Source organism: Etheostoma spectabile, chromosome 13 (genome assembly GCF_008692095.1).
Source record: "Etheostoma spectabile isolate EspeVRDwgs_2016 chromosome 13, UIUC_Espe_1.0, whole genome shotgun sequence".
Taxonomy (NCBI): Eukaryota; Metazoa; Chordata; class Actinopteri; order Perciformes; family Percidae; genus Etheostoma; species Etheostoma spectabile.
The window spans coordinates 10,705,402-10,723,694 of NC_045745.1; the positions used below are offsets into that span (position 1 = coordinate 10,705,402).

At 43.0% G+C, this 18,293-nt stretch overlaps 1 protein-coding gene and 1 long non-coding RNA gene across 2 annotated transcripts in view; both read left to right on the plus strand.

Annotated features, from left to right (window-relative positions):
• The first annotated feature begins 1,510 nt into the window (after window positions 1–1,510).
• pgrmc1 (progesterone receptor membrane component 1) overlaps window positions 1,511–18,293 on the plus strand; it is a 19,265-nt gene continuing 2,482 nt past the window's right edge. Inside the window, exon 1 of the mRNA XM_032534701.1 lies at window positions 1,511–1,852. Coding sequence (XP_032390592.1) covers window positions 1,558–1,852 — 295 coding nt within the window. The 5' untranslated portion in view covers window positions 1,511–1,557. The remainder of the gene's footprint in view (window positions 1,853–18,293) is intronic.
• LOC116701140 (uncharacterized) overlaps window positions 3,825–18,293 on the plus strand; it is a 15,507-nt gene continuing 1,038 nt past the window's right edge. Inside the window, exons 1-3 of the long non-coding RNA XR_004334829.1 lie at window positions 3,825–3,836; window positions 5,062–5,065; window positions 9,863–9,866. This is a non-coding gene — a long non-coding RNA (uncharacterized LOC116701140). The remainder of the gene's footprint in view (window positions 3,837–5,061; window positions 5,066–9,862; window positions 9,867–18,293) is intronic.

Genomic DNA, 18,293 nt, shown 5'->3' on the forward strand with positions numbered 1-18,293 from the left:
TTAACACTTAAGTATCTGTACTTCTACTTACCTACGAGAAGTGAGTACTTTTGCCATCTCTGGCTATGTTAAGAAGTCCTTCCAGCAATCATTTGTTCCAGCACCATTTTAACTTTTGCATTTCCTTATTGTGTCACTGTTTACAATCCTTATAGAGCTGTTAGACACCACACTATTGCAAGAAGGGCAACCGGCACGATTGGTTCATTTACATTTTAGCAAACATTTAGCATATTGCTTAAGCAGTTGCACATTTTGTTTTCCCATCTTGTATATATTTAAATACTTGTTCTTATATTCTTATATTTTATTCTTATATTGTATTATTATTATTATTTCATGTATATTGTATGTATGTATATATTCTTTTCCTATGTGCTGCTGTAACACTGTAATTTCCCATTTTTTGGGATCAATAAATATCTATCTATCTATCTATCTATCTATCATCTATAATATCTATCTATCTATCTATCTATCTATCTATCTATCTATCTATCTATTTGTTTACATGTACCGTCTTTGTACATATGTGTAGGCATATGTACTGTATGTATATATTTATATACACACTTTGTTTATATACTCCAATCCACAGCGTGTGGAAGGTCTGGTAAAGCGAGACCATTTATATACAAACTTACATAATAGTAGTAGTCCGTACATAGTAGTTAAATGTTCTTGTTTTAGTCAGATGTCTATTTCTGTGTATGTACTGTGGGAGTAGAAAGCCAGAGTTAAATTCCCTGTATGCAAATTGTTAATCCAAACTGATGAATTATTTGTGTTTATTTTCAAATTCTGTCTTTAAATGATCAATTAGTCATAAGCATTAATAACGCCATTACATGTATTTGATCACTTTAGTTACCAGCTACTGCAGATTTGGATCATTTATACCAAATATAACTATATTTACAACTACTGTACTGGTGTAAAACAGGGCTATATTTATCTTTTTATTTATAATTTATTCTACTTGAAAAAGACTGAAGAAACCAGAAGCTGGTACCAGAAAAAAATGTTATTTATCGTTAAAGCTTCAATATAAAGTACAAGTACAAGGCTAGATATTGCTAAGAGAAAATTGAGTAATTTGGGGATTGTGCAAAAGATGAGGAAAAATAAGTTGTCACATTCAGTCAGCTATACTTAGTTTATTTACATCAAAATACAATTGATACAGAAGGGATTTTATGTGATTAAGTTGTTTCAGTTATTTATGTGTTTGACTCTTTTATGACACGAATAATCAGTGAATTATAAAAAGAAAATTAACACAATCGACAATGATAACCAGCGTTTATTGCAGCCCTGAATTAAGAATAGAAACAGAAATATAAGTAGCCTATATTGTGATAGTATAAAATACAATATCTGGATTTATTAATCTCTAGCTGGATATCACTTTTTGTTTTGGCTGGCAGCGAATCTGATTGGTTTAAACGGTTACCAGACGCCTCCCAGGCCGCAGCTGTGATTGGTTGAGCTCTATCAGCTCTACTAGTCCCACCCAACTCGCGCGCACACACCGCTCGGCCAGAGAGAGGACCCAACATGGCTGAAGCAGAAGGAAGCGAAGTAAGTTCTGGTGGTATTTTTCAGGAGATATTCACCTCCCCGCTAAACCTGACCCTGCTCAGCCTCTGTTTGTTCCTCTTGTACAAAATCTTCCGCGGGGACAAACCACAGGAGCTCGGCGAGGTGGAAAAACCGCTTCCTAAACTGAAAAAGAGAGATTTTACCCTCGCGGAGTTGAAGCCCTACGATGGAGTCCAGGATCCCCGGATCCTCATGGCTGTCAACGGGAAAGTCTTCGACGTGACCAGAGGGAAGAAGTTCTACGGGCCAGGTAAACTTTTTACCCCAGCAAGTCCCCGGATGTGTCAAGAATAACGGAGCAAGTCACCATTACGGTGGCGTGACCTCGTGTCGTCACCCGCTGGTGTTTCGAACGTTACGTCAACAACGGCCCGTGAGATGGCCGTTAGCCGTTGGCCCATTGCCGTTGGTGTGATATTTAACTGATGCACGGAGAGCGATTCGCCGACATTGTTACCAGATAAAACGCGAGTTATTGTAACTGTCTGGAAGTCAACGCCACACCCCCCTTTAGTGAGCTACCTGGCCCCGTTTCACAGCAGAGGGCTTGCTGTAGCCTGGAACCATAGATCGTCTATGAGGGAAGTGGAGTTACTGCGTAGTAAATAAAATTGAATACAAACCGCCGCCGCCATGTTTTCCAAAGGGCAGTGGGAGCGAGTCCGGTCGAGGTTACCCAGAGTAGGGGTTCTTCACAAGCTAGTTTTATGCTAAGTGGTCGATGGTCGAGCTTTTATTATACAAATTGCACATGAGAATTTAATTATTATTTTTTAAACTTATACAATTTATAATTTATAACAAGTTTTTATGACCGTGGTGCTCAGTTAGTCTCCTTGATAATCCCATGTTGCAGCAATGAAATGGAAGTGAGGTGAGCAAAGAGAAATGGTAAAATGGTTTTTTGGTAAAACAGATCTTTGGGGACTTCATTTGAAGTTCAAGTAGAAGGTATTAAATTGCAATATATCGCATAATACGCAATATGTTTAAAATAGCCTTCACATTGTATCATGAGGTAAGTATCGTGATAATATCGTATATCGTGGGGCCTCTGGCCGTCCACTTCTGAATGTTTGTAACTCTGCGATCGCTGCACATTTCATTTCAACATGGTCAGCTCATCAATGCATAATAATAATAATAATAATAATAATAATAATAATAGAGTTGCATGTTCAATGGAGTTGCTGGCCTGGCACAAATGGCAAAAAGTTTCTAAGCTTCTTGGTTTTTCTCCATGATATGCGGCCCGCTAAATATGCACAGTTGACTAAAGGGAAGTTTTTAAAATATAAAAAGTCCACGGTTAAAATTTCTGAATAGTAAGAGTCATATTCTGCCATGTTTGCGGGTCGAGGTGTCCGGTCCCCAGTTTGACAGGCGCCTCTGTTACGGTGGCCTATTTGGGCCACGGGGGACATTTTTGTTATCACCCCAAGTAGCCACTGGAATAAAATTGGCTGCAAGGCTAAACGCATTTGTGGGGGGGGGGGGTGGGGGGGGGGGGGGGGGGGGTCTGGGTCAGCTGGACGAACATCTGTATGATTATGTACAGACCACAGGGTCAAAAAGTCCTTAATTCTTGGTAAGGAAGAAACCCACACTGGGAAAAGAAGAGGGTTCGTAACATCGAGAGAGAGACCGACAGATATTACCGGGTCCGATATGGGCATTTCTGATCTACCAGCATTTATTAAATATTATCATCAGAATCATTATATTGACAAATAAATCTTGTGATATAAATAATATTAAAAAAAATAAAACAAAAACGGACAGTCAACCATGGTCGTGAACACTGATTTTTTTTTTTTTGTTAATGGTGTATTTGTCAAAGGGCTTTAGTTTCATGTTAAGTTGGAATTTTTATACAAATAGTTATTAGAACTTTAATATTTTGATGTTCTTTGTGACATATAACAAAATATTCTAATGTATTGTAGTGAGAACTCATAAACTAATAACAAATAACTAATGTTAGAATAATCTGTGTTTGTTTTTGTAAACGTTTCGTTTTGTTTTTTAATTATCGGAATATCAGATTTTAAATAACCAAATTTGTATCTGTATTGACCTTAAAAATCCTTATCGGTTATCGAGTCGGCTCTAGTCAAGAGGCAGACAAAGAAATTTGACCATGGAGAAACACACGGTTTCTGTTCATTTTGAATGGGGTAGTGCGTTTTATGCTGTGGGGGGGGGGGGAGAAATACCGCGGCCTGCGGAAAAAAGTTTGCGATGGATTCCACTTTTAGAGAAACGCAACCCGATATCCTGTCCATCTATCCAGTAATGTCAGTCCGTTTCGAAGCGGTGTCCCGTACAGTAAACGGGAAACACCACTGCCTCTATCTCTGCCACAAGAAGGGTTTAAATTACTGAGTTAAAACATTAAACACAAGCACTGAACTGCCCGGGAGTTAGTTTAACAGCTGACTGTTTCCTGTAACAGCGAAGCACAGACGCTCTGTCTCTTTCTTTCCTGAAATGAAGCTTCCTTCAAGTGCGCCTTGGGAAATGTTAAGATCTAAAAACAATCTGACGGAACAATAATTGGGAAAATATCAATAGAAATATGCATATATAAACTGTAGTTGTGCTACATTGAGAGGTATATCTAAAGACACTCCTGCAGCGGATCGCTTGGCCGTGTGTTCTCTGAAATAAAAATCAGCCCTATCATGCTTCATAGTTTCTGTAGTCCCGCTTTTGCGGAGTAGCCAGACCCTCCTCCAAAGCGCGCTGGAGGAGGGTCTGGCTACTCCGCACAGCATTCAAGGATGGGAGGAAAACGTGCTCTGGTTTATTGGCATTTCTCTAAACCAATCACTATCGTCATGTGAGTTCAACAGTTTTAGTCGTGCAACAGAAAATTCAGATAGGACAGAGAGTCCAGCTAGTCTGGATTTACCCTGCAGAGGTCTGAGGACCAGGTAACCATAGTCCTCAGATTGGACCAGGATTAGTCGAGACCTTAAAGGTGATGCGATAATCTTATATTAGGCAGCCCTAAGAAAAAACCACCGGCGGACACTGTGGAAGTCCGGCATCTCGCCACACTCATACGGTTTCTTGAGAAGTCAGCTAGCAAAATATACTGTAGAAGTACAAGACAACATACAAGGCACAATGTTCGCCCATGTATAAATTTTTGTGATCAGAGGTCACCAGGGCTCATTGTCGCACGCGATGCGAAAACCCACGAAAGAAGATGCACTTTGGTTGATATCAGGGTCTCTCGATCTTGTGAAGGTTAATTTAGCAGGGGAGTGCGTGCCAGCTGTTTCTAAAAGGGGCTGCCCAAGATACAGCGAGAGCCTCCTGGTCCTGGCCGGGACCATAGGGTTGTGGGGGAGGGCAAAGGATATCTAACGTCTACGTACGGATGGGTGTGGTTGAAGTGGCTGGAAGCCGGTTGTGCTGGGTACCTTCGCTCTTTCTTGTGTGTATGGATAGAGTGGTTGTAAACTCATGTGAATTTCTGAGGAGGCGTAGGTGTACCTGGCGTCGCTCAATCTCTAAGGTTAATCCAGACACGCTAGCTGAGACGTATCTGGCGCTCAATGAGTTTTTTTTGTGTTGCACAGTGGACATTGTTGTCCGGGGCCAACCAATGCCGTTCCTGAGAGTCCTTTTATGTTGGGGCAAAGGCACCGTGCTCGAGCAGTCAGTAGTCTTAGGGCACGAACCCAACCGCCCAATTAACTATGTTATTGGTTTTAACAAAAAGAGCCAATATCAGCATGTGGTTGGTCCTCCCGCCCAGAAATGCTGGTGGGGGGAGGCGGCAATGCGCGGACCCGAGCCGTCCTCTGCAGCGCTGTGTCGTGGTGAGAATGCGGAGACTAGTGTTGGGTCAGATGACGACGGCTTGAAACCGATCTCCTAAGATGATAGGGAAGCGCAAGTAGATGTGTACCGTACAGACTAGTTGGTCTGCCCTGTGGGCTCGAAGTCCCCTGAGTAATAATGTCTTGCTGCGAGGATAAGAGGGCTTCGAAATAGCGCAATCGATCCAAGCGGATTAATCCGGCGTCAAACAAGAGAAAGAATGAAACTGAGAATCGAGCTTGCCTGTTGGACAGTGGCATGAACCGGGGGCTATCCTTGGTATCTCTCGGATCACTGATTAAATAGATATCACAGTGTCCTACAGGACGCCCCGAGCAAAGGATTCAAATGCCGTAGTTGAATCCGCGCATGATGACAAAACGCCCTGACAAGCGTCCAAGCCGTTTCGGCCGTGCAGCGGTGTTATATAAGATTGTGTAATCGGGTCTGGTGTAACAAAAAGAGACAATATGGTTAAAGGATTTAAGATACTGCAAACGCTCCCGAGAGCCTTTCGGTTCTGCCTAGTCCTAAATGGTTGTGTGTGGTGTACCAGACGGTGTGACATGAAAACCACAGCAGCTGTGAGATAGTTGGGCTGGCGAAGTGGGGAGAACTGGCATTGGGTTGGACGTGCACCATAAGGGACGGGATAGAAAGATCGGCTCATTATGATAATATTTCGCAATGTATTTGTAGTATGTGGCAACGAACATAGTTGTATAAGAGTGTAGTCGGCTTTTGTACAGTTCGCTCACAAAATTTTGATTATTTATTAAAAAGGGAAGGGGATTATAATTGAGGCAAATAAAAGAATATCTGTGTGATTTGTTATAGGGTGGTGCGAGATCAGTAGGGGGTACGCGGAAAAACCAAGGGCATCATTTTTTGAATGATAGTAATCTGATGAGATAGGTGGGGATTATGTAGGACACTGGGACCACCGTGTGAAGAGGACTGCAGCACCCGTGCAAGTTACTTAATTAACCGAGATAGTTTTGTGACACTATGGTTGAGGGCTTTTAACAAATGAGGTGAGCACCTGTCTTAAAAAAGGGCTATTTGATCTTTACCAATTCCAAGTAAACATGGGCGGATGATCATTAAAAGAATTGTAGGATTGAAAATTGTTCCGGCCCTAATGTTGGGGGATAATGGTGAAAGACCGGCGTTTTTAAAAAGAGGGAAGAGCGGAAATAAGAAAAAAGGGACTTGGGGGGTGCTGGTTCTGCAGGCAGGGGGGGGAGGGTCGTGAGTTTTGTGATCTTAGGTGGGGGATTTTGTTATGGGTGGCAGCAGTGGGCGATGTAGTACAAAACTACACATCATATCAGGGTAGCCTCTAAGAATGAATTTAATACCCATTGGGTGGGGTTGGGATTATATATATCCACCAGCGGAGAGGATCAGCGACACAAGCAAAATGTACGTAAAGGTAACAGAAATACGATATAAAAGGGCATAGCAGTGCAGCGTGAACATAGTAATAAAAAGTAGAAACTATGACCACAACAAGGATACATGTTTGAGACATTCGACATGATAAGTGACAGTAAGTGTACCTCCCAACTCACCCATATCCCCGAGGTTGATCACTTTGTCTCCCCTGATTGGGCTTGGACAACGGAAAAGTGGCATCACCGAGGTGGTCCGGTTTAATGAAGCGAAAAACAAGGCACCAGAAAACGTCAAAGAGGGAGTCGGCGTGTGGAGCAGTGGTGTAGATGGTGGGAATAGTTCCTTCTTTGACCGTACGCTAAATCATGAGCCACTTTGCTGACCAATAGGAATAAGTGGGATATAGCCTATATTAAGAAAATTTTATATCACACACAAGACTTTTGGCAAACTGTAGTAAAGGGAAAATTAAAAACCCCGGATTGCCTTCTAGTGAGAAAATCACAACATAAATGTAAAAATACCGTCATGAGAGGGGGGGGGGATAGGTTGTGTGTGGTATAGGGTGGCACAATGTGAAAATTATTAATTCATTACTCAGAAGGAAGGTAGTAATTTGATTTTAGATCTAGTCGTAAAGCCAGAATAAGTGCACGTTAGAATAACTGAATCCAAATGTTAAACGGTTAATATGAAACAACGGTCAGAAAAGAGTACGGTGTCCCTAATATACCTCTGCTGTATAAGAGAAACATACCATATAACGGACCGAAGAAGGGAAAAAACCGCATCAGTGTCTATGTAGTGGCTTTACGCTTACGATGAGGTACCAGGAGCTGTGAGCCTGAGTATACCAAAGCGAATCCCGTGTGGGCCTATGATGTCATTTTTTGACCTGGGAAAAGTAGATGGCAATAGCAGGCTGACACCACCGGTTCTGTTACAAGCCCAACCAGACGCGCTGATGAACTTATTGGGGCTACTCCACCCGGAGCTAGGGTCGGTTCCCACAGTCGCTCGGCGAAAAAAACTTCCCAGCATCACCGGACATTTGGGCTTCGCCACACGGCCAAGCAGTCTAGTTCTCGAGTGGTGCAAAGGCCCAGGATGGACCGCAGCAGAGCGCAATAGGAGATAGGGAGGGAGGTGTAAGGGGGAATGGGAGAAAGTGGGTGTTCTGTACCTCGCTCAGTGGTGCTGGTGTGGTGAAGAAGCCGGAACAAGCAACACAGGAACAAATGAGTAGCAAGGTGCTAATGATTCATGTAGTTTATTTGCAATCAATTACCATATGCTAACTTTTTGATATTCGAAGGGAATACATAAAAAACTTCCTCTATGCATGTCTGTTTGGGGTGCTGTCGGACATTAGACAAGTGGGTTTAAGGGTTCTATTCGCAAAAAGAGGAGACGGGAGGGAGATCCCCTTGTAAAATAGATAAGCTCGTAATCCTGTTTTCTTTTCCACCAAACTGTAATGTGAGGAGCGGTGGCAGCTAAAGAATACTTCAAAATCATGACAATAGTACAGTAAGTGAACGAAGTATAGAGGTCGACGGTTAAAGGGGTTAAGGTACAGGGGGGGGTTCTTAACAATTGTAGGAATACATTAGTGTGGAGTCAAATACTAGTTGAATTTCCTTGCATTGGACTGGAAATCGAAAGGTTAGTTACATAGTGAATCTCTATGTCGACTGTCGAGTGGACTGGTAGTATGGGGGGCCGGTGAATTACAACCTATTGATAATAGTATTAATACATTTGTAATCAAATAAGACCGCAGGCCTTTACATGAACTAGGGAAAGGACTGTTTCTTTCGTCTCGGATTGTAAGATGGATGAATTACCTACGAGCGAGTCATTAGCTCTCGGCTAGTATTACCTGGACGTTTACAACTGATTAAAAGAAAGAAAATCAAATTGTACCGGTGTATTAAGGTCCTGGCTTTACTTTTCACCATGTTCGTACTCCGCTTAAGGTTAGGACAGGGACTGTTCTCCATTTAGGAAAATGTAATAGCTAGTATTAAGCTATGCTAGCAAGGCAAACAACTATCGCAAAAGAGCAACGGGTGGTAATAAAACAAGACATGGGAGACGATTTATTACAATTATACCCCAAAACGTATCTCTTCACTTCACCTCACCATTTCGAGTACTATTAGGGCTTATCTAGAGAAACCAATATGTTTAGTTATTGTACTTTTCACCTTAGCGGAGTGAGCCAGGGTATTTAATGACTTTAATACATTGTAACTTACGGGATACTAGCTAAGTAGCTATCTACACGGTTGCCCGGTATCTCATATAATTGTTAGCATCAGAGAGTAAAACTTCTTTTAGTATATTTTTGGATGGCTATGGAGCCTGTGAGCGTGGGGGGTTTACATGAACACAGAAGACGAGGTATTTACCTACGCGTATTTCTAGCCGACTGTGGCATAAGCCACTACTTGGTACCGTCGAGTAGCTTGTTCCAGGCATCAGACTGCCGTCACCGGCCAAACCATGACATAGCAACATAATAACGTTATCTAGCTGTGGAGTCTAAACGCGCGAAACACCCACCGATGGTAACATATCTTGACGCGGACCATTTGGTTTCTATCAAAGTGCTCACTTCTTCCAGCAGGATCCTGAACCGGGGCTGTCATCCCGTCTGTCGAACCCAGTTGTTAATGTAAGCGGGGGGCCTGTACAACCGACGAACTCGTCGGCATCAATCTCACTGAACCTTGCGGTGCTGTTTGGTAGACCTCGCGGGCTTGCGTAGACAATAGCTAGGGGGAGGATATCACGTAAGTGGGAATAATGAACGCCAAAGAGAACGGACTGGAATTACAAACCGGGAGAACCTGTCATATTATAACCCGATTACAAAGAAAATATGGTGACCGGGTACAAGAGTCGTTTGAATTTTGAGTTTATGTTTGTGCATCCAATCGTGGAACGGTTGACGGATCAGGCTGGCCCGGAAAAGGGACACGTGTCGTTTTTTGGCGGGAGGGGGGGGAACGCTCCATGAAAGCTTTGTTTGTTTGGGTGGGGAAGGGGCGCAAGATTCGACACAACGGCTGGTTTCCAGGGGGAGGTTGGAAGTGTCCCGGCTTGGAGTGAGGCAAAAGTCACCGATGGAATTAATGCACCCTTGTTTGGGGAGAGATTTCTGTCAATTGGGAATATAATATATGTAATTTAAAGCACTATAAATATCTGGAGAACGAAAACCACTGTATCTAAGCTGTACCTAAGGATCCACCTACCTAAGATGATATAAGTAGACACAGTGGATATTCAGAGAATGACCAATAGAACGTAAGTACTTCTACTCAGTAGTGTTTTTCAGATGTAAATTTATTACTATTAACTATGTAATGTTGGGGCGCTAAAGGTGTTTACTAGGTTTTGCTCCTTAGCATGGTTAACACAGAATCGGCTGGTTACTGGGTGTCGGAAAAAGGGGGGGGCTTGGTCGGTAACATGCCTGGGGTACATTTAGCAAAATTGCTGGTCGGTTAGCTGTTATTTGGTTGTACCGAGGTCGTCCCATGCGGGCTGTGCAATGTTATATGCATGTGTGTGGCATAAAAAGAATCTGAGGGAGACCATCGCGGCGCGACGGGCTCGCTCACAACAGCGAGTGGTGCGAACGCACGCCGACACGGGAAAGGCAAGGAGAGGTGATGACAGATAAGGGTACTAGCTGTCCGAGAGGGATAAACAGCTGGGATATTGTACTTGTGCGTCCTGGAGAAGCTAGTAAATTTGTATAACTTATGTAATCAATTCATTTAAGCCTAGTTGTTGTATAGTGGGGGTATCTGTAGGGTAAATTCGTGACCCAGGGTAATAAGCAGTAAGCTTTTGATTGTGTTGATGGATGTTCTTCACGGCTGTTCCATAGGGTTAGGCAGCCTGTAACACTAGGTAAACGGGGAGCCTTGCTGTTGATATTTAGGTTATGGGAGCCTGCGTGACCGGACCCTTGCTCCAATTAGGGTGATTGTGTGAAGCAAGTCAATGCCGCTTTAGGGTCTAGTACGAGCACATTTCAGCAACAGGGGATTCCAAATGCTTTACCACACAAAATCATGTATTAAACAGATCAAACACAAGGACAGGGAGGAACGTTTAGAAAATGGGCATAACAATTAACAACATAGATTAAAAAAACACGATGAAGTGGAAAAGACCAGTTAACAGGGACAAGATAGAAACAGTAGGGGACACAATAACACACAATGAATTCGGAAAGTTACAAGTGCCGCCTCAAAATTTTTAATTAGTTTCATAACACCTCTACCGTGGTCCCGCTATTGGGGAAAATTGCTGTCACTCAGGGTTCTGGGTGCCCTGTGGACAGAAGGAAAATATCAGTGTGAAATCATTTTAAACTGTTAGTGCTTTTATCTGGCCACTGGAACAAAGTTTTAGCATGCAGATTTATCGTGGCCCCTGGCAGCATCTTTATGTCGTGCACATTTTCCAACATTGGTAGTCACCAGGTACCAACTAAAATTTTAGCTATTTATCTGGTCCCCGGTGTCAGCAGATTTTATTACGTATGCAGCATTTATCTGGCCCCTGGCTCAGATTTTTTCGTGTAAGTTTGATCGTGGCCGCTAGGTCATCAGAATTTTTCCGTGGTGCACTAAAATTTCCAAGCAGTGTACCAAGTAACACTAAAACTTTAGCTTTGAAGTCTGGACCCCCGTGCGAGGACAGAGTTAAAAATTATCGGTGGCAAGAGTGTTATCTGGACCGCCTTGCACAATCATCTTTTAAGTTCTGTGCAGAATTTAGAATCTGTGCCCCGGATGGCAGCAGATGTTTTCGTGCACTGAACATTGATCTGGCCCTGGCATGCAGATTTTCAGTAGCAGCGTGTGTTCGGCAACAGTGTCCGGCCAGGTAGCAACAACTTACCAAACGTATGTATCTTTTATCTGGGCCCGTGGAATCAGATGTGAGGCGCGGGTGCAGTAGTTATCGTGGCCCCTTGAAAAAACATATTTTACGTGGCGATTTAGTCTGGAACCCCTGGGCCGCAGATTGTTCCGTAAGCAGTATTACTGGGCCCACTGGGAGCGGAAGATTTTCGTGCATTTATCTGGCCCCATGGGGCATCGAAAATGATTTTTCGTGCCTTTTCCTACGTGTACCCCGGTAGGCCGCACACTTTTGGTCTTTTGTCTTGGCCCCTGCAGCAGATTTTTTCACTGCACTTGTGATCCGGAGACAGGTGGAGGAAGTGCAGTAAATGAGTCAAACCCATCTACATCTATTCCGCCGCTGGAATTAAGGATTAGATTTAGGGAGTCATTATTACATGCTACATTTACAGGCGCAATTAAGATAGATGTAGGATTAATAGTGTGTTTTAGTAATTATTGGTACTAGGGCAAATAATATGATAATATGCTGTTGTATGTGGTAGTCTTTACAATGTAATTTATGTTATTTCTTTTATTACACAGACAGCACAGGGAGGCTACCGAGGGGAACGACGCGAGACGGGCACACACACACAGCACGACACAACCGGCCGGTACAGTAGCTCAGGGCCGGAACACGACACGATGGTTTTACTAGGCTAATTGTATTAAGCTCAAAATAGCCGTTGTCTCTGTTTTAAGGGGGCGACCCGGTGCCTGGTGGAGACGTTTGCGCGTCTATCCCTCCCGTGAAGCTTTTGTCATTTGCAAGGCCTACTTTTCACTTTTATGCTGAGCATACAGTACAATTATCCAAGCCTGGACTTTGTTACTTTTAACTGAGTAAAGAATTTAAAAAAAATCGGTACTTCTAGGTCTACTTTTGCCAGAGTAATGTCTTACACTTGAAGATGCTGTGGCTATCTACGTTTACCTACGGGGAAGTGTGAGTACTTGTGCCATCTCGGTGGCGGTATGTGTAAAGGTTCGGCTGGTCCAGGATCAAGCATGTGTGTAATCCAGCAGCCATTTTAACCTTTTGCATTTCCCGGTGGTATTTGTGTCACTGGGTGTACAAAAGCCTTGATAGTGAGGCGGTGTTAAGGAAGTCACCACACTATTGCAAGCCGGGGCAACCGGGGGGGGGGGGCACGATTGGTTCATTGTACGGGGTTTAGCAACATTTCGCCTATTGCTTAGCAGTTGCAGCGGATTTAGTGTGTTGTACTTCCCATCGTTGTTAGAGTGGTTGAGGGATACGTGTGTGTGATCGTGAGTGATGTTCTTATTTTTATTCTTATATGGGTATTAGGTTATTATTCTTCGAGTATTTGTCTGTTGTATATATTCTTTTCCTCCCTAGTGCTGCTGTAACACTGTTAATTTCCCATTTTGTTGGGGGAATCAATAAAATAATCTAATCAGTATCTGGATCTAATACTACATCAATGATTCATGTATAATGAGAGGCGATGCTATCTATCTTCTAATGCTATCTATCATATGCTCTCTATCTATTTGATTTACATGTCTACCGTCGTTTGTACATTGTTAGGCATATTTACTGTATGTATATATTTATATACACACTTTAATCATTTAATAACTGCCAACGGACTAGCGGGGGGGAGGAGGGGTCTTGGTGGCAGAGCGCGACGGCATTTAGGTATAACACACTTACATAATCGTAGTAAGATCACTTACATAGGATTTAATGTTCTTGTTTTAGTCAGATGTGCTTTTCTGTTTCTTTAGGCGTGGTTGGGAGGTGGTTAAAGCCAGAGAGTTGGAAGTTCCCGGTATGCAAATTGTTAATCCAAACTTGAGGGACTTATTTGTGTTTATTTTCAAATTGCCTGTCTGTAAATGAGCAATTAGTGTCATAAGCATAATAACGCCATTACTGGATTTGATTCACTTTATTACCAGCTACTGTCAGATTTGTGATGCATTTATACCAAATATCAACGTAGATTTAGCTAGGGGCTACTGTCCCTGGGGGGTAAAACAGGGCTAATTATCTCGTTTTAAAATTGTATAGATTTATGCTCTGTGAAAGCGTGAAGAAAGACCGGAAGCGGGGGGAACCAGACCAAAATGTTATTTATCGTTAAAGCGTCAATAGAAAGTACAAGTACCAAAGCTAGATAGGGAAGTTTCGTAGAGATCGATTGAGATTTGGGGATTGGCACAAGATGGGGAAAAATACGTTTTGTGCACATTCATTGCAGCAATACTATATTTGTATTTGACATCAAAATAACAATTGATGACAGGAAGGGATTATTATGGTGATGGTGAAGATATGTTGTCAGTGTAATGGGGTATGTTGTTTTACTCTTGGTTATGACAAACATAATCAGTGAATTATAAAAATAAAAATTAACCAAATGCCCTCGTATACCAGCTGTTATGTTGCAGGCCGCGGGAAATTAAGGAATAGTGAAGCCTAGGAGGTATAACTATGCGACAAGACTATTTTGAGGGAAAAGGAAGAAGATAGTGAATAAAAAGAAATACAAGGTATCTGGATTTATTAATCTCTAGCTGTGGGTAGGTCTATGCACGTGGTTAATTGGTTTGGCTGATCTCGGCGAAGGATACTGTAGCTTGGATTCCGGAAAAAAAGAAGACAACGGTTAACACCATAACGCAACGTCCCTGACACGCAGCGATGTGAGTTGGTTGAGCTCTAGTCAGCAATCGTACTACAGCGCAACAAAAAAAAAAAAAACGGAGGGGGGACCACACTTCGCCGCCACGGAAAACGGACTCGGCTGGCGGCACAAGAGAAAAGGACCCAACAGAGTCTGGATGAACTAGAAGAAGAAGCGAAGTAAGTTGGTGGGGTGATTTTTTCAGAGATATTCACCTCCCCCTAAACCGACCCTTTCAGCCTCTGTTTTCCTCTTGTACAAAAATCTTCCGCGGGACAAACCACAGGAGCTCGGCGAGGTGGAAAAAACCGCTTCCTAAACTGAAAAAGAGAGATTTTACCCTCGCGGAGTTGAAGCCCTACGATGGAGTCCAGGATCCCGGTATCCTCATGGCTGTCAACGGAAAGTCTTCGACGTGACCAGAGGGAAAAGTTCTACGGGCCAGTAAACTTTTACCCCCGCAAGTCCCCGGATTGTGTCAGAATAACGGAGCAAGTCACCATTACGGTGGCGTGACCTCGTGTCGTCACCCGCTGGTGTTTCGAACGTTACGTCAACAACGGCCCGTGAGATGGCCGTTAGCCGTTGGCCCATGGCCGTTGGTGTGATATTTAACTGATGCACGAGAGCGATTCGCCGACATTGTTACCAGATAAAACGCGAGTTATTGTAACTGTCTGGAAGTCAACGCCACACCCCCCTTAGTGAGCTACCTGCCCCGTTTCACACAGAGGGCTTGCTGTAGCCTGGAACCATAGTCGTCTATGAGGGAAGTGGAGTTACTGCGTAGTAAATAAAAATTGAAATACAAACCGCCGCGCCATGTTTTCCAAAGGGCGTGGGAGTCGAGTCCCGGTCGAGGTACCAGGTAGGGGTTCTTCACAGCTAGTTTTATGCTAAGTGGTCGATGGTCGAGCTTTTATTATACAAATTGCACATGAAATTTAATTATTATTTTTAAACTTATACAATTTATCATTTATAACAAGTTTTTATGACCGTGGTGCTCAGTTAGTCTCCTGTAGATCCCTGTTCAGCAATGAATGGAAGTGAGGTGGCAAAGAGAAATGTTAAAATGGTTTTTTTGGTAAACAGATCTTTGGGGACTTCATTTGAATTCAAGTAGAAGGTATTAAATTGCAATATCGCATAATACGCAATATGTTTAAAATAGCCTTCACATTGTATCATGAGGTAAGTATCGTGATAATATCGTTATCGTGGGGCCCTGGCCGTCCACTTTCTGAATGTTTGTAACTCTGCGATCGCTGCACATTTCATTTCACATGGTCAGCTCATCAATGCTAATAATAATAATAATAATAATAATAAATAATTATAGTTGCATGTTCAATGGAGTTGCTGGCCTGGCACAAATGGCAAAAAGTTTCTAAGCTTCTTGGTTTTTCTCCATGATATGCGGCCCGCTAAATATGCCAGTTGTAACAAAGGGAAGTTTTTAAATAAAAAAAGTCCCACGGTTAAAATTTCTGAATAGTAAGAGTCAATTCTGCCATGTTTCGGTCGGTGCCGGTCCCAGTTTGACAGGCGCCTCTGTTACGGTGGCCTATTTGGGCCACGGGGGACATTTTTGTTATCACCCCAAGTAGCCACTGGAATAAAATTGGCTGCAAGGCTAAACGCATTTTGGGGGGGGGGGGGGGGGGGGGGGGGGGGGGGGGGGTCTGGGGTCAGCTGGACGAACATCTGTATGATTATGTACAGACCACAGGGTCAAAAAGTCCTTAATTCTTGGTAAGAAAGAACCCCACACTGGGAAAAGAAGAGGGTTCGTAACACGAGAGTAGAGACCGACAGATATTACGGGCCGATATTGGGCTTTCCTGATCTACAGCATTTATGTATAAATATTCATCATCAGAATCATTTATATTGACAAATAAATCTTTGTGATAAATTAATATTTAAAAAAAAATAAACAAAAACGGACAGTCAACCATGTCGTGAACACTGATTTTTTTTTTTTTGTTAATGTGATTTTGTTCAAAGGGCTTTAAGTTTCATATGTTAAGTTGGAATTTTTATACAAATTAGTTATTAGAACTTTAATATATTTTGATGTTCTTTTGTGACAATAAAACAAATTATTCTCATGTTATTGTAGTGAGAACTCATAAATAACTACAAATAACTAATGTAGAATAATCTGTGTTTGTTTTTGTAACACGTTTCTGTTTGTTTTTTTAATTATCGGAAATCAGATTTTTAATACCAAATATTTGTATCTGTATTGACCTTAAAATCCTTTATCGGTTTATCAGTCGGGCTCTAGTCAAGAGGCAGACAGAAATTTGACATGGAGAAACACACGCTCTTCTGTTCATTTTGAATGGGGGTAGTGCGTTTTTGCTGTGGGGGGGGGGGGGGAGAATACCCCGCGGCCTGCGGAAAAAGTTTGCGATGGATTCCACTTTTAGAGAAACGCAACCCGATATCTGTCCATCTATCCAGTAATGTCAGTCCGTTTCGAAGCGGTGTCCCGTACAGTAAACGGGAACAACCACTGCCTCTATCTCTGCCACAAGAAGGGTTTAAATTACTGAGTTAAACATTAAAACACAAGCACTGAACTGCCCGGAGTTAGTTTAACAGCTGACTGTTTCCTGTAACAGCGAAGCACAGACGCTCTGTCTCTTTCTTTCCTGAAATGAAGCTTCCTTCAAGTGCGCCTGGGAATGTTAAGATCTAAAACAATCTGACGGAACAATAATGGGAACTATCAATAGAAATATGCATATATAAACTGTGTGTGCTACATTGAGAGGTATTCTAAGACACTCCTGCAGCGGATCGCTTGGCCGTGTGTTCTCTGAAATAAAATCAGCCCTATCATGCTTCATAGTTTCTGTAGTCCCGCTTTGCGGAGTAGCCAGACCCTCCTCCAAAGCGCGCTGGAGGAGGGTCTGGCTACTCCGCACAGCATTCAAGGATGGGAGGAAAACGTGCTCTGGTTTATTGGCATTTCTCTAAACCAATCACTATCGTCATGTGAGTTCAACAGTTTTAGTCGTGCAACAGAAAATTCAGATATGACGAGAGTCCAGCTAGTCCTGGATTTACCTGCAGAGGTCTGAGGACCAGGTAACCATAGTCCTCAGATTGGACAGATATCTAGCTATACTGTCTGGATTTACCTGCAGAGGTCTGAGGACCAGGTAACCATAGTCCTCAGATTGGACAGATAGTCTAGCTAGCTGTCTGGATTTACCCGCAGAGTATCTGAGGACCAGGTAACCATAGTCCTCAGATTGGACAGATAGTCTAGCTAGCTGTCTGGATTTACCCTGCAGAGGTCTGAGGACCAGGTAACCATAGTCCTCAGATTGGACAGATATCTAGCTAGCTGTCTGGATTTACCCTGCAGAGGTCTGAGGACCAGGTAACCATTCCTCAGATTGACAGTTAGTCTAGCTGTCTGGATTTACCCTGCAGAGACCTGAGGACCAGGTAACCATAGTCCTCAGATTGGACAGATAGTCTAGCTAGCTGTCTGATTTACCCTGCAGAGGTCTGAGGACCAGGTAACCATAGTCCTCAGATTGGACAGATAGTCTAGCTAGCTGTCTGGATTTACCCTGCAGAGATCTGAGGACCAGGTAACCATAGTCCTCAGATTGGACAGATAGTCTACTAGCTGTCGGGATTTACCCTGCAGAGGTCTGAGGACCAGGTAACCATAGTCCTCAGATTGGACGTAGTCTAGCTAGCTTCTGGATTTCCCTGCAGAGGTCTGAGGACCAGGTAACCATAGTCCTCGATTGGACAGTGTCTAGCTGCTGTCTGGATTTACCCTGCAGAGATCTGAGGACCAGGTAACCATAGTCCTCAGATTGGACAGATGTCTAGC